The sequence below is a fragment of the Cryptomeria japonica genome, chromosome 3 (assembly GCF_030272615.1).
Source record: "Cryptomeria japonica chromosome 3, Sugi_1.0, whole genome shotgun sequence".
NCBI lineage: Eukaryota > Viridiplantae > Streptophyta > Pinopsida > Cupressales > Cupressaceae > Cryptomeria > Cryptomeria japonica.
Window position 1 is genome coordinate 808059925 of NC_081407.1, and position 15061 is coordinate 808074985.

General features: G+C 35.3%; 1 protein-coding gene across 1 annotated transcript in view; it reads left to right on the forward strand.

The window, feature by feature from the left end:
- Positions 1–2496: 2496 nt before the first annotated feature.
- LOC131054357 (co-chaperone protein p23-2) overlaps positions 2497–15061 on the forward strand; it is a 133786-nt gene continuing 121221 nt past the window's right edge. Inside the window, exon 1 of the mRNA XM_057988854.2 lies at positions 2497–3174. Coding sequence (XP_057844837.1) covers positions 3170–3174 — 5 coding nt within the window. The 5' untranslated portion in view covers positions 2497–3169. The remainder of the gene's footprint in view (positions 3175–15061) is intronic.

The following is a 15061-nucleotide window of genomic DNA, read 5'->3' on the forward strand; positions in this document are numbered from 1 at the left end:
TCACCTCACAAACACGCAAAATAATATTCTTTTTAACCTCAATCGCAAATTTTCTAGTCTAAATGGAGATGTTGCTCCATGAAAACATGATGATCATTTTATCTTTCATAACAATTGTGAAGTAAAAAGCAGATTGTTTGTGGTTTATTTTAAATGAACCAAAATGAAAGATTTTCTAAGCTACCCCTGCAAGAAAACCAGAAGAGGTTAGTTGACACATGGTGGGCTTTCCAACCTAACTTTCTTCTTGGTTACAACTTTCTATTAGCATAAACAGAATGGAATTCTAACAAAAATGACAGAAAATAGAAATAGAATCAATCTAACCTACTCTAGCAATTGTGAATTAACTTCTAATCATTCGCGGACTAACATCTGATCAAATGCGAATCAATGTAACAACAATTGTAAATTATTGTATAAACAATTGCGAATTACTATCAAATCAATTGTGTATCACTTAAACCTGTAACTTTGAAAAATTATTAAACAACAGAGAAAGACGAAAGAGAGAAGTTTTTGCTTTCAATGAAGTCATTCTAGATAAGGTTACCCATTACTTCGACATCATTGTAAATGTTGAATTTGTCTAGGATTTTGTTTATGGTTTGATGGTATAAAACTATAGCCTCTCCCTCTTCAAATTCTTGAAGTTGTTTTTCTGCTTTTATAAGTCTTTGATAGGCTTTTAACTATCTTCTATGTTGTTTCCTCCTTCTTGCACCTGAAATGTTGAAAGTTACCTTGTCTGCCATGGGGTTAGAGACATTTCATGCACAAAAAATCAACTTTTCTAGAATTGGAATATTTTTATGGGTTCATCTCGCAAACCAAATCAAAGCCAAAACGACACGAGAAATTTGAAATCTAGGTTAATCCTGCAATTGCATACTAGATAAATCAATTGTGAATTTCTGTAATAGCAACTGCGAACTAATATAATATCAATTGCGCATCAAAATGAGAAAATGCAAATTTCTGTGTAGTCAATTGCGCGCTCCATCTTAATGATCCGTACGACCCTGCAAATTCATAACATCAGATAGTTAGATCAATAAGCTATAAGCTTCACGCCGGGTTCACCAATGTTTCTTAGGGGTAAATTAGTCATAAATAACATAATCATATATCAAAGAGTGAATCACAACTCTAATCTAATTAAGATCACTCCTAAATGACAATAGAATAATGCAAAATCAATTGATTTGAATAAATAATCTAATTAAGACTCCCTCAATTGATGTAGCAAGGCTTCCATTGCTCTTCTCCAAATTGTGTATGAAGGTGGCTCTCAGGTATTGCATTAGGATTCCTGCATAAAGTAGACAATTATTTTGAAGACTATGATTCTAGCTTGAATTGAGAAAATGGTCTTGTATTTATAGATTTTCAATACAAATGGGGTGAGAAAATGAACTCAAGTGTTGATTGATAGTCAATTGAAATTGATTGATTAGTGAACTCATCTTGATTGATTTGTTAACTCAATAGATTGGTTTGTTAACATGATTGATTGAGAAGTCAACTAGATTGATTGATCAGAGGACTAAATGGACTCGAGAGATAAGTGGATTGATTCATCAGTTAGAAAAGGTGATTTGGAGTGAAAATGAGTGATTGATGAGTTAACCGTGTTAACTAATTAGTTAACTGATTTGATCAATCAGTTATGAGTTCAACATGTGCTGTAGGATTTTGAAATTGAATTTGATTTTCATTTTCAATTTGGATATGAATTTGGATTTTCGAATGCTGAAATGCACATGAAATTAACTAAAATTTACATTTGGTGAAATGTTAATTTGATGATTTGGAATTAGATGAAATTAATTGAAATTTGAATTTGGGGAATTGGAAGAATTAATTTAAATAATATGAATGAAATTATTTAAACATTAGAAATGGATTTAATAATAAAGATTATTTAATTGAGGAATAAATCGTAATTAATATTTACTTAATATGTAAGAAAGGGTTAATTGATGAATTGATGAAAACTTAGAATTTGAACAATTTAGTAAGATGGATAATGATGATTAAATTAATTCAGAAGAATGAGATTAATTAAATAATTAAAGAATTACTTAATTAATTAAGATGAGTAATTAGTGTGGGATCAATGAAAAAGACTTTTTTTAGTATCTACACTAATATTTTAACTATGCATATTTTGATATATTTAAAAATAGATATTGAAATGTATTTTATTGTCACTTTCTAATATATATATATACACACACTTACTAAAGTTAGTAATATACTAAATAAAGAATTAATAAAATCAAAATCAATAATATAATATTATTTTAATGACCTAAAAATTTGATTTCATCCAAGATTGCAATAATACTAACATAATGACAAGTACTAATAACTGAAAATGAAATTATGATAAAATATTTTCAACACATATTCAAAATATTATAAACAAAAGCATGTTGATTGGATTTCATAATTAAAAAATTTAGTCACGTCTGAAACATACATGGGCGTTAGTGAAACCAGGGTATTTTGAAGCGTATTTGCTCAATTGCCGCCGTAAATCCATGGCAACTTTCTTGTTTCACAAGGGAGACATGTAAATCTCCCCTTGGACAGAGTTGTAAAATCACTTTATCACTCTGGGGAAATGTGAGCTATCGATATGGGATATAAGTTTCGATATACTAAACACATGGAATGTGGCTGTTTACCACCATGGCCCATTCCACTGTGTCAGAATAAAATTGCCCTTAATTTCCCTAAGAAGTAGGAACTAGGAAAGAGGAACAAAGTAGTAGTAAAAGCCAAAGTACCATGCAATAATGATTCAAGTGCCCAATAAGTACCGACAAAGCAGAGATGTCCTTAGGGGAAATACATGGAACAATATTCTATCAGTACAACATTCTAATCACTTTGAATGATCCTATGTTGTAAGCGAGGTAACCATCATCCAATCATCAATCCCCTGTTTTACATAGAAATCGAATCATGGTCTGACGACAAGAAGAAATAAAGTTTGGGCACTACTCCTGTCCCCAATACCTTTTTCAGGTACCGTACCCTGCGTCTCTGTGCTTGCAAAAGATTCCAGGGAAACACTAGCAAAAGAGTGTAGGAAACTTTGCTTGAGAGAAAGCAGCTCTAAATTCTTTTGCAACGGGAAAAAACATTTTTCTGTGCCACAATGAGGTACCCACTTTGCTCTGTTTTCATTTTGCGATGCATAAGGTTCAGTTGTATTAATGGCCTGCGTGAAAATTACGTGTAGTATAGTCTTATAGATTTTCGGTTTTTGCATGTACTTGTTAGTAAGAGTTTGTTGATTTTGGCAGCCTCTTATGATTTCATGTTTATGCAGTAATCTAGTGCGTCGAAATTTACAGCCCTCTTTTCAGTTTTGTGTGGGTTTTTTTCAATTCTTCTCGGGTGATATGCGGATTAGTGTTTTTGGACATAACATACTGGTAAAGTGGATAGACTAGCGAAATCAGTTGTATCTATAACGTCTTGTGGAGATGGCTTTTTTATAACATATATATAATCTGGTTGCAGCTTAGCAAGTATATTAGATGAAAGAAAACAGGAGACCGAAATAATTTATAGCGTCCCTCTCAGTTTCTCTGTATTGCATGTCTTTATTGAGTTAGATATGAAAATGGCCGCCTAAAGTTTAAACAGTACACTCTCGCAGAAGTCACTAAGGCTGATTCTTCTGGAGATGCAGAGTTTAATTAATATGTTCCTCTCTGCTCCCCGTCCCTCTATTACCCTCCCCGATCCTCAATAAAGTGGGTAATAATTTAGGATGTATCATAGTACTAACGGTGCGGGTGAATTGTAAGGTTGGGTATACTCCCAAACTTGGTCAGAGGTAAAAATCCAGGGGTTCAAAATTTGGACAACACATAAGATAAATGAAAAAAAGGAAAAAATACCCCCTACAGGCTTCCACACAGTCGACCAAAATGATGTCTGGCTTGACTGTCACCTAAAAACCTGCCTATTAGCGCATTTGTAGGAGGAATGAAATCCAAGCATGTCCTCTTCATGCTATGTTGCTTTTTCTTTAGATGAACCAGTTGACAGAATAAATTCTGAAGATTGGAATAAAATAGATTTCTGAAACTCTATTTGATTAGTATAGTGATTAAATATTTGCCCATGTGGGTGGTGTATTGTGGGGGTTCATTTCGAATTTGTCAAGCATAGGGCTCAACCACTAACTAACCCATGCCTTACTATAATGCCTGAGTTCAAAGCTTGCTGCAGAACATTTATCAGCAACCGGTATGCACTGGATCCCAGAGGTCAGATGTTCCTAGTGACCATTGGATCACACCTATTGCTGTAGGAGTTACCTCAGCTCATTTAACAATAAACTCAATATTCTCATCCCTTTGCACATTGGAAGAGAGTTAACCCAACATTTTAAATGAATTTCAAGGTGTTTTGAACATAACACGTGCTTCAATGTTGTGTGCCTATTAGCCCTAATTTTCTTTAGAAACTAGGGAACCCCTTGTTAAAATAATGTTTTTAATTTTCCAATTTTACCCTGGTTTTGACTTGTATTCTTCTAGTTGACTATGGTTTATTTCTTTGGTCTGGTTTACTTCCCCAAGTTTTCTGTCAAATTTGCAGGTTACTTTTTGTCAGTTTTGCTAGGTAATTTCTCAATTCATTTAACATCTTCGTTTGTTTCATTTTCTTGAGTTTTCTGTGTACTTTGATTCCTAGGAGAAGGTCGTGTGAATTCAAACTAGGTGTTGCATCTGGTTTTTATTATTTCCCCATCCTTTGTGATCTTGGATTTTGCCAAGTATTAAGCTAGGCTCAAATAAACATTGCCCCTGGTTTAGTCTCACAGGGAAATCCTTCTCTTATTATGTTTTGTCTAAGTTGCTTTTTTGGAACTGAGCTGGTTTTAGATTCTGATTTGTTTTCTTTACACATCCACTATCTCATGATGTTACTTAGGTTTATTTTTGGATCTGAAATCTGTTACAAGTGTAATTCTATATTTTTTCCAGACCCGAACCTTGGTTTACCTGATCATATGTTGGCTTTGCATCCAATTTGGCCTCACACCTAAGTTTCTCATTTTTTAGTTTTCTTTGGTGTGAGCTCTGTCTGGACCCAATGAGTTTTAGTTTAGTAAGTTTTAAATCTATCTTTTCCCTTTGTTTTCCTTTGTCTTATAGTGAGATCTTTATACTAGGCATTTCCAAACCCTTTCTAAAACTTAGAGCTGGACTAGTCTCCTGAAAGCCCAACCCAAAATTTAATACAGCATGTTTATCCACAGTTCCCATCTGATTCCATCATGCATCACAAAAGATCTTCGGAGAGCATTTTTGAGTGTGAAAACTTGTGGGGTGCGGAATGCAAACACGTCATTTCTTGATCTCATATAGTTAACAAATTGTCAAATGTTACCACCAAACTTCGCTTGTATCTTAAGCCTTTTGCTAGATGTAAAGCCTAGGCCCAAAATGAAAATTAAATTCAGATTTTGAATGGTTTCACATCTAGATTTTCTTAGACCTCCTTGATGACCTTTTTTTGACTATTTTCTCCATTGAGCTCTCTTCAATCCAAGGTAGATTTTATACCAGATTTATCATAAAAATTCTGCATCTAATTTTAAAGAAGACCATGTTTAACCCATTTTTGGACCATGACTATGCATCATAACTTGACAAATTTGACTAACCGAATGCTACCACCCAGAACCTAGACCTTGCAAAGGAGCAGACCAATTAGAGGCAATTTCTTGTCATTTGGAACATTCAGGATTAATCGAGGGTACACTTGATGGCTGATTTCATAAAAAATTAGGCAGTAAGCCTGATATAGAATAATCTACCCTATCGATCTCCAAAATTTTAAACACTGATAAATTGTGGAAATGATAACTGAAATTTGATTATGATTATTAAAAAGTTGAAATATGGTAAGATTTTAATGTAAGAAGGTACACATTTATATATTTTAGGCTTGCTTTTCTTTTAAATCCTAAAATTCTATTTTATTCAAATATCTCTTAAAGATTTATGTTAATTTTCCTTGTTATCCAAATGAACTAAAGGAAGTGACATGAGAAAGGATTATTAACCTCTTTAGTTTCTAGGAAATTGATGATAGAAGATCCTCCTCCAAGTTGCACAAGTTGAAACAAACAATGGAAGGAAACTACCCAAAAAATTCAAGGGACAAATTAATTTATTTTCTAACATAGAGGATGAATTTTGTGTCTCTTGAGTGTTCAACTTCTATCTTTTTCTAACTAAAATTGGAATTCTATATGTACCCAGATTTGCTATTGAGCAAAGGGCAGGAAGCTTTGTAGTTGAAATTTTTGATAGTTTTAATAACTTTCCCTCCTTTTTACATCTTGCTCTTGTTTCCAGTTTGAGTACTATCTAGATAATGGTATTGTAGCTTATATGAGTTTACTTCTGCAAAGTGATTTATATTTATTCCTCTTAAGTTTGCATTATCTTAGTTTCAAATAGGGTTAAGTTTAGTTGCTGCAGAAATTGTTCCAGATGTTCGTTTGAGGGTTCTTGGCATCTAGTATTGTTCATTCAGAATTGCAGACTCTCTCTTCTCACCCTATCTCTTTTGTTCTTTTTTTCATACAATAGCTAGGCTATTTTATTTTAGGATTGGGTTAAAAACTTGTATAACACAAGTTGCATGATTTTCATTGTCATATTTTGATTAGGCCATGTCGTGTATATGAAACAAGCAAGATCTTATTATCTGTATTAACACCTTATGTTATCTGTTGTCCAATATAACGAGTATTCACTTGTGAAGCATCCATTAAAGGATTTCAATTAATCTAGTAGACTTGTGTGCAAGTATCCTAAGTCTTGGAGGGTTTTATAATTTTTTCAAGAGAGCATTTTCGTTGCTCCCCATGTTGATGTGCCAACAAGACCAATCAACAAGTTTTGTTTGGAGTTGGACAAGTAAATACTAAAAGTGTATATTCAGAAACTGCATAAGATCCAACTGAAGGAACCAACAAAATGAAGCAAGAGCAGATTCTCAGAATTGAAAGAAGTATCTAGTCAGTAAGAGTTTGTTAGATACCTTAATTGCAATGGTCTGGAAGCTTGTAGTTGCATAGGAACTATCTTCACTTACATAGGACAATGTAGTAACCTGCATCCATCAGAATGCTTGTAGGTACAATGAAGTCCAATATAAGTATACAAGACCACCATATCAAGTTTTCTATTAGAATAACTGTAATGTCCCCACTTCGAAATAGAATTTAATAATAAATGATAATAATAAAATTAAAACATTAAAAATTAAATTAAAATATAAAATAATATAATTAAATATGATTAATTAAAAATTAATTAAGTTAATGAAAAGTCAAAAGACATGAAAGGAAAAGTTGTGACTCCCTCAACAATGAGATATAAAAGGGAGAAGAGAACCTAATTTGAGAGGGGGGATAATTTGGAAATGAGAAGTGCAGATCTGATTTAAATAATAAGTGCAGATCTGATTTTGAAAGGCTGTGTCCCTTTCAAAGGGTAGAAATAATGAAGAGTTGCACTCTTTCAAAGGGTGCTAATGGTGAAAGGGTATGTCTCTTGCCAAAGGGCATACATGATGAAGAGGTGTGACCTCTCCCTCACATTGAGAGATATAAAGGAAAGGGATCAAAAGGATCCAGTGAGATCACCATCGATAAGATCAGATCAGAACTATTATTAAGTTGCAGGCAGTAACATCCTTGCTCTTGGTGGTACGCATGAGGATGTGCTTAATATGTATGCTTAATATATGATGCTTGATAATGTTCTTATGCAGAATTTAATCGTAATATTAATATAGACTGCAATATGTATGACAGTCATACTTAATTTTATATATATTCATAATACATGAGAAGTTAGTATACTTATAGTCTAAATCATGTTATTACTGTCAATATTTAAGAAGATGGGGATGAGATGTTCCAAAGAGGGGCAGTCTAAATCCAAGCAATAGGTTAAGTCCCAAGATAGGGTGGGGATCAGCGACCCATAAAGCCTTGAGGGTATAGACCCAAGATAGGTAAGGGCTTGGATCTGTAAACTTTGAGGGAACCTATTGTAGTTTGTCTCTAAGCGCTTTGGTAACATACGTAAACCTTTCTCCCTTAAAACTGAAGTAGTAGCAGGGTCTAATATCTATACTAATAATGATATTAATCATCTAAGGAGGAAAATAGATAAGCACCTGTTAATAACTAATTGAAAAATATCAATCAATTTTAATATATTGAAATAGATCAGGTAGGGGACATTACAATAACAATAAGCAAATGCAAGCGCAGAGACTTGGCTTGTAATCCTTTAGAAACAAAAAAGTACCCTAGGGCTGACCCAGGTGGGTAATTAACTTTCTTGGTGGAAAATTATAGATCTTCATTTAGAAGGATCTTCTTTATCTAGAAGTAAGACAACACAAGGGGTGTTTGAAACATGTAACTTCATATTTATTCTTTAACATTTCAGAATCCTCAAGAGTCATAGTGTCAATCAAATATTTATCACAAGTCGACCCATTAATCAAGTTTTTTAAATGCAAATATGTGAATGAATTGCTGTTTTCAGAATTTGAAACTTGTTCCATAATAGTTTGCATTGGGTTGCAATGGTAGTATAATTGGACCAACATTATTATTATGGTCATTAGCTCATATTAACATAACCAGGAATTTAAATATACACCTTCTCAAGTCATTAAAAATAAATCCTATTATTGCAATCTAAAGGGAAAGACATCTCACTCAAGAATCTATCCTTTATTTGCCTTGTGCTTAGTTCAAAAACTTGGACTGGGGGAAAAATTGACAACCCAAAATTTGGAATTGCTAATAAAACTCTACAAAAATTTAGCAAAAACAAAACCACATAGTTATAAAAATACTTGAATTAGTGCACTAGATGCACAAAATGAATTTAGAGAGCACATAAGTCTATCTTGATTATGAATGTCAGAATTCAAAGATTATGTATGACTTTCAAACATGCTCAAAATTCAAAATTTAAAAGTACAACAACCAACTACAATGATCAATCTACTACTTCACTTTCCCCCTCCTAGTACTAGTACTAGCTAGCCTCAAACTAGAAGGTAAATTAGAATCATCATGAAGAGTGAATGTTCCTTAGATATGTCTTCGTCCAATGCATCCATTGCTATTGCTTCTCTCTCCAATTTTGTAAGATTTTTAATAGTGAACATTACATTTGCATCTTCAACAATCCAATTCACACATGGACTGATGTGATACGAGTTGATGGCATATGAGAAGGATCCTCCATTTTTTTGATTCAAAGGCAAAGGTTAGATTAGACAAAGACAAGGTCATTGAGGCACTCCTAGGTTATCTTGTTTCTCCTCATAGTGTGAATGCTCTTAAATAGACTGCATTTGCACTCACACCCATAAGCACTACTTGTCATACATATATAACCAAATTTATCACACTAATTGAGATCTAGTCATACCATAGTTACAAGACTCGACTTGGCTCGGACTCGGCAAGCTGATTTTTGACTTGGACTCGAACTCGGCAAAAACTCAACCAAGACTCGGCAAATAGAAAAAACCAAGAAATTCAAAGATTTTTAACGATTTTACACTTGTTTCATGTATTTTTTAATAAATAAACCTCAAAGACACAACAATCTCATCAAATAGAAGCTACTTTGAACACATACACAAGTTTACATTCATCACCTAAGTATAAATGCAAATTTTAGGCTTGAGCTGAAGTAAATAGGCTAAACTAAATAACACATTAGAAATACAGAGTGTCAAATGTCTACAAAATTCATGGAATATGAAGTCCATGCCATCAAAAGTGCAAAACATATATCAACATAAAAGCTAGAGCCTAGAAGTCTAAGGCTCAGAGGAGCCAATATCAATGATCGCTCAACTCCGCAATTCGAGGCCCAATGCTCACACTCACACTACCACAGACCACTACTTCCAGATCCAAGAAATGGAGGTCGAGGATTTGAAGAAGCCTCTCCACCATGTTAGTTTAGGATCAGACTGATAATAGAAAGCAAAAAATAACAAATGCAACACACATAACACAACAATACCTTGGGAAAACCTCCCTGTTGGAGGTGAAAAACCCAGCAACAAAAGATCTCAGATTATATTAATTAAACTCAGTAGCAGATTTACAATCTTGCTTCACACATGAAGCATACTTCAAATTAGGGCACACATTAGGGCAACTTATCTTGCTGTTGGCAATACAATATGTTGAAGGCTATGTCCTTGAATACTTCGCTGCCCTAGATGAAGCTCACTGTTACTGTGAATGGATTCAGCTATCTTGAAAGGAAGTTTGCCAGCCTTGTATGATGTTCGCTCAACCAAGAAAGTAATCAGGATGAATTCACTGGACTGAAACACTAATTCACTTGACAAAGGCACATCGCTGATCAGTAGACAAAGATAGTTCATTGTATGTGAATTGGTATTGAATGATTACAAATTAACTTGTATATATATGCCTCAATGCCTCCTAATAGACCTTAGGTCGGCCTTATTGTTTTGGCACCAAGAATAGGATCAGACCTATAAATTACAAGTTACACTCATATAGGTCTTGTACAAAACAAGAACAAGTTACATATAGGTCTTGCTCAATTACAAGTTACATGTGACGCTTGATTAGGGCTAGGCTTAAACAATGTTAACATATCAAACTGAACCATCAATATGGCTAAGGCCAACAAGCCACTTAGCCATCAAGTGTACTAGGTCGGTCCTAGAAGGATCCGACCTAGCTACACATCAACACACCAATGGCTGCCATTTCTTCCATTTGCTTCCTTTTTAATTATTTTTTCTCTTTAAATTCCTCTAATTGAGCTTGCACTTCACGTATAGCCTCAAGGGGTGCTTTTTTGCATGGGTTTGCATCATGGCATTCTATTTGTGCAATGTGATATTTCAACCGGTTAATACCTCCCCCATTATATTTTGTTTTGCAATAAATACATGTTACTTCTCCTTTTTTTGATCCAGGGATGCCATGTTTCCAAGCCTTATTCTGTCTAACTTGGGCACCACTTCCACTACCGGTAGGTTGAGACATTATGCTGCAATATACTATAAATGAAAAAAATCAGCATAATGTCTCTTATTCTAATTAAGTTAAACTTAAAAATAAATAATAGAAAGAAAAAAAAAACTAGGGTTTCGACTTTCACATTTTTTCCATTAATATAAAAATAAAACAAAAACAAAACAAATGCATATGAAAGTAAAAAAATAACAAAAAAAATGGTACTTACCTCTATAAATTTGCTAGAAACCTCTTCCAAATCCTTCTTTAACACCTTTAAATGCTTGAATGCAAGCTACAAACTTGCACAAACAATCAACAATTGCAATCTCCTCTTCAATCTACCTACTGGTCTGCTCTTCAATGCCTCTATTTTTTTGCTCAAAACCCTCTTTTTCTCTCCTCCTTGTGTTTGCAAACAACAAAAATGACTTTTTAGGGTGAGACTCAAAACATATCAACCTCTTGTTTCATTTAAAACAAAGCCATTTTTTTTTTCACTTTTTATTTGCTACCTGGGCGGCAGAGTCTAGCCCTCGAGACTCGGCAAGTCTGGCAGACCTGATGAGTCTGCCAAAACCCGACCAGACTCGGCCGAGTCCGAGTCCAAAGGCCATTGGCCTCGGCGAGGGCGACCCGCCTCGGGACTCAGTGAGTCTTTTAACTCTAAGTCATACATATATAACCAAATACTTCATGTGTAGTTACCAGTCATTGATTACCTAGTGAGTCCCCATGAGTTGCCAAGTAGGCCTAAATGAGGCCTCCAAACCCATTTTAGAGACTTGGAGATTCTGGAGAGTATATGCATCATTTTTCAAAATTTCATGCTTTCTGAAATTTTTTCATTCAATGTGTTTCTAAAAGTGCCAGTATGTACCAAATTTGAGTAAAAATTCAACTTGTCAAGTCTATGTTGAGTCCAATTTTGGTATCTATGAGACACATGCAACTCACATGCCTATCAATGCTAATAGGAAAATATATATGAGATTATCTCAAACTTATTAACAATTATTTTACCCTTTAGAATTTTAATAGTTCATTCCATTACCAAAATAGCTAAGCTTAATATTGACAATTTTCAATTCATAACTAACAACCTATCACTTGGAGACATGTCCTTGATTGTTTTTGACATGTCCTCGTTTTTGAGATGTAGGGATAGGGGGACACATTGAGGACGTCCCCAAAATTTGTTTGATTCTTGGAAATGCACCAGAACCATGGGGACATTAGAGAGTTGCAGACGAGACGGTCATTCATCCCCCTTTTTCTAGCATTAGTTAAAAAAAAACATGCAAATGACTTAAAATTACATTATTTTATTTGATTTTTTTCAAAGTTTAAAGTAAGAAATGTCTGATTTTTTTTGTTTCATTTTTAATTTAAATTTTCATTAAATCTCACAAAACCAACATGGGCAGCAGTGAGAATGATAGTAGTGACAATGAAGTGGAAGAAACTCAAACAAATACAAGAGTTTCAACTTCATCAAAGTGTGGAAGTGTTGGAGGTAGAGCTGGACAACCACCAAATCTGTTTGAGTGTGCTTCAAAAGCCTTGAAAAAATATGCGAAGGGCTCTTTTAACAAAAAAAGTGTTAAACACAAAGTACCACTGAGAGGGGGGTGAATCAATGGTTCCTAAACTCTTTTACCTTTTAAGGCAACTTCAGAATACCGGTTGTTATCTTAACTACTAAACAATCAAACCAATAAAGCAAATGATGAAACCAAAGAAGACAATCACACAAATGCAACCCACAACACCATATGTACGAGGAAAACCCAACATGGGAAAAACCTCGGTGAGAAATGTTGCTGAAGACTACTGCTCCAATCCAACCTCACAAGTGAAACACCGAATTACAAAGATTTAGGGCACCAACCCAAGGAGCACCAAGCTCCAACTTGGTGATGTATATTAAAATACAATTTAGATACAATTATGGCTTCTTGTTGCAAATGAATTCTGCAACTCTTTGGTCAAATAGATCTCTGCCAGTTAATAGTCTTCTCTTCTTTACGGGATCTTACACTGTTGGTTATGAGATCACTCTCTCTGATTCTTGGCCTCTCTTCTCTCTCTCTCTCTCACAGTCTCACAACTCACTGTGTCACACTTTGGATGTCGCCTTGCTCAACCACACCTCACCGGTTTGCTTAATGTTTGAACTTGCTACAGTTATACTGGTACTCTATTACTGCCGGTTAAACCCTCTCACTAGTTTGCTTGTTGACTCACTTTGCAACTTACTTAGAATAAACTCTAAGGGAGATGATTCTTCTCTGCACTCAACCTTTCTTCCCTCTTCTTCTTCTCCACAAGCATCAATCTTTTTTGTTTCGAGCTTATATATTTATAATCATGGATTCTCGCCAAGAGTGCATTCAAACACTGTCGTGTTAGGTTTTCCTTTTCCAGCTCAATCCGAATCCCCTTTGATTCGATTTGCTTTTCAGGGATATGATCTTTATGACAACAATCAATCACCAGCCGAACTTCACATTCCAATGTGCGTTTTCTAAATTTGGAGGTCTGCACCATGCTTTTCTGCTTTTCTCTGTCACTCGCCATTAATGGCTTTGCTGTTTCCTTCACCTGACAGGTACGAAGATCAAATCTTCTTGCAAGATCAGTGCGATTGCTTTTCTAGCTTGCCTTCCTCGAGCCGCAATCTTCTGGCATCCTCCGTGACTTGCGGGTTCCTCATTAAAGCCAACCTACTCACAGATTGTTGTGTCGATGCACATTCCACCGACCTATGTGGTACCTCCACCTGGCATCCAGTTGTCATGCTTGTCGACATCCACCTTTGCTTGGATTCCTGTGTCGGTTTGACATTCTTTGTCGACCAAGGTTGACTACAGGTTTAGCTTATCTTACAGGTATGACTATCAACCATCCTTTCTGTTCTGTTCACCAGTTGTTGTGCCTTCATAACACACAAACAACCTTCATCCCGGTTTATGCCTTACCGGTAAGCCTTCCTTTTGTCTGCTCACTCTCATGTGTATTGCCATCATACTGGTCACCTTGCCAAACCGGTTGACATCAATGACAACTTAATGCCAAATTGCCAACAATCTCCCCCTTTGGCATTGATGTCAACTTACTACAAGACACTTCATACCGGTACATTTCTCCCCCTTTGACACAATGACAAAGGTTACTATACACTCCCCCTTAACCATATAAAGCATTCCTATCTCAAGTGCATAAGGCGGATGACACAACTCCCAACTTGTGTCGTAGGTACTCAAAGGTGCTTGCAAGTAATGGTTTGGTGAAAATGTCTACTACTTGTTCATCGGTAGGGACATAATCCATCCTTACTTCCTGTCCTTCAACATTCTCTCTGAGAAAATGATACTTGATAGCAATGTGCTTTGTTCTTCAATGCATCACTGGATTCTTTGCTATGTATATTGCGCTCAAATTCTCACACCGGATGAGAATAGGATCAGTGATGTCCACCTTGTTTGTGCGTATTGCACACCCATCCTCGTTCTGGACAGGGACCCCCGTTCTGTCTGCTTATTTAGGAGTCTGGAAGCATGGTCGTTGAAACTGATCGCAATCCCAGTGTTTAAGCATTTAGAGTCAAAACCTAAAGATAGCTCAAACTTTGCAAGCCCGAAATGAACTAAAACCAAATCGAGCAAAACGTCCCTTATTCCCGAAAATCACTTCAAGCTTCCAAAGTAACGATGTAGGCCGAATAAACTTAAGCCTCTCAAATTCGGCTTCCAGGCCAAAACTGGCTGCAAACCAAGTCACATTTCGGGTCATTTGGCCGAAATGATAGAAGACCCTTAAATCGCACTCTAGAGCTGAAACGAAAAATCCCATGAGTTCGCCGAATCCCCAATCTGCCCGAAATTCAAAAATAGCTCATAGGCCAAGATAAACTTAAGCTAGCAAAATGATTCAAGCCAAAAGTCATAAAAGGGAGAAAATCGCGCA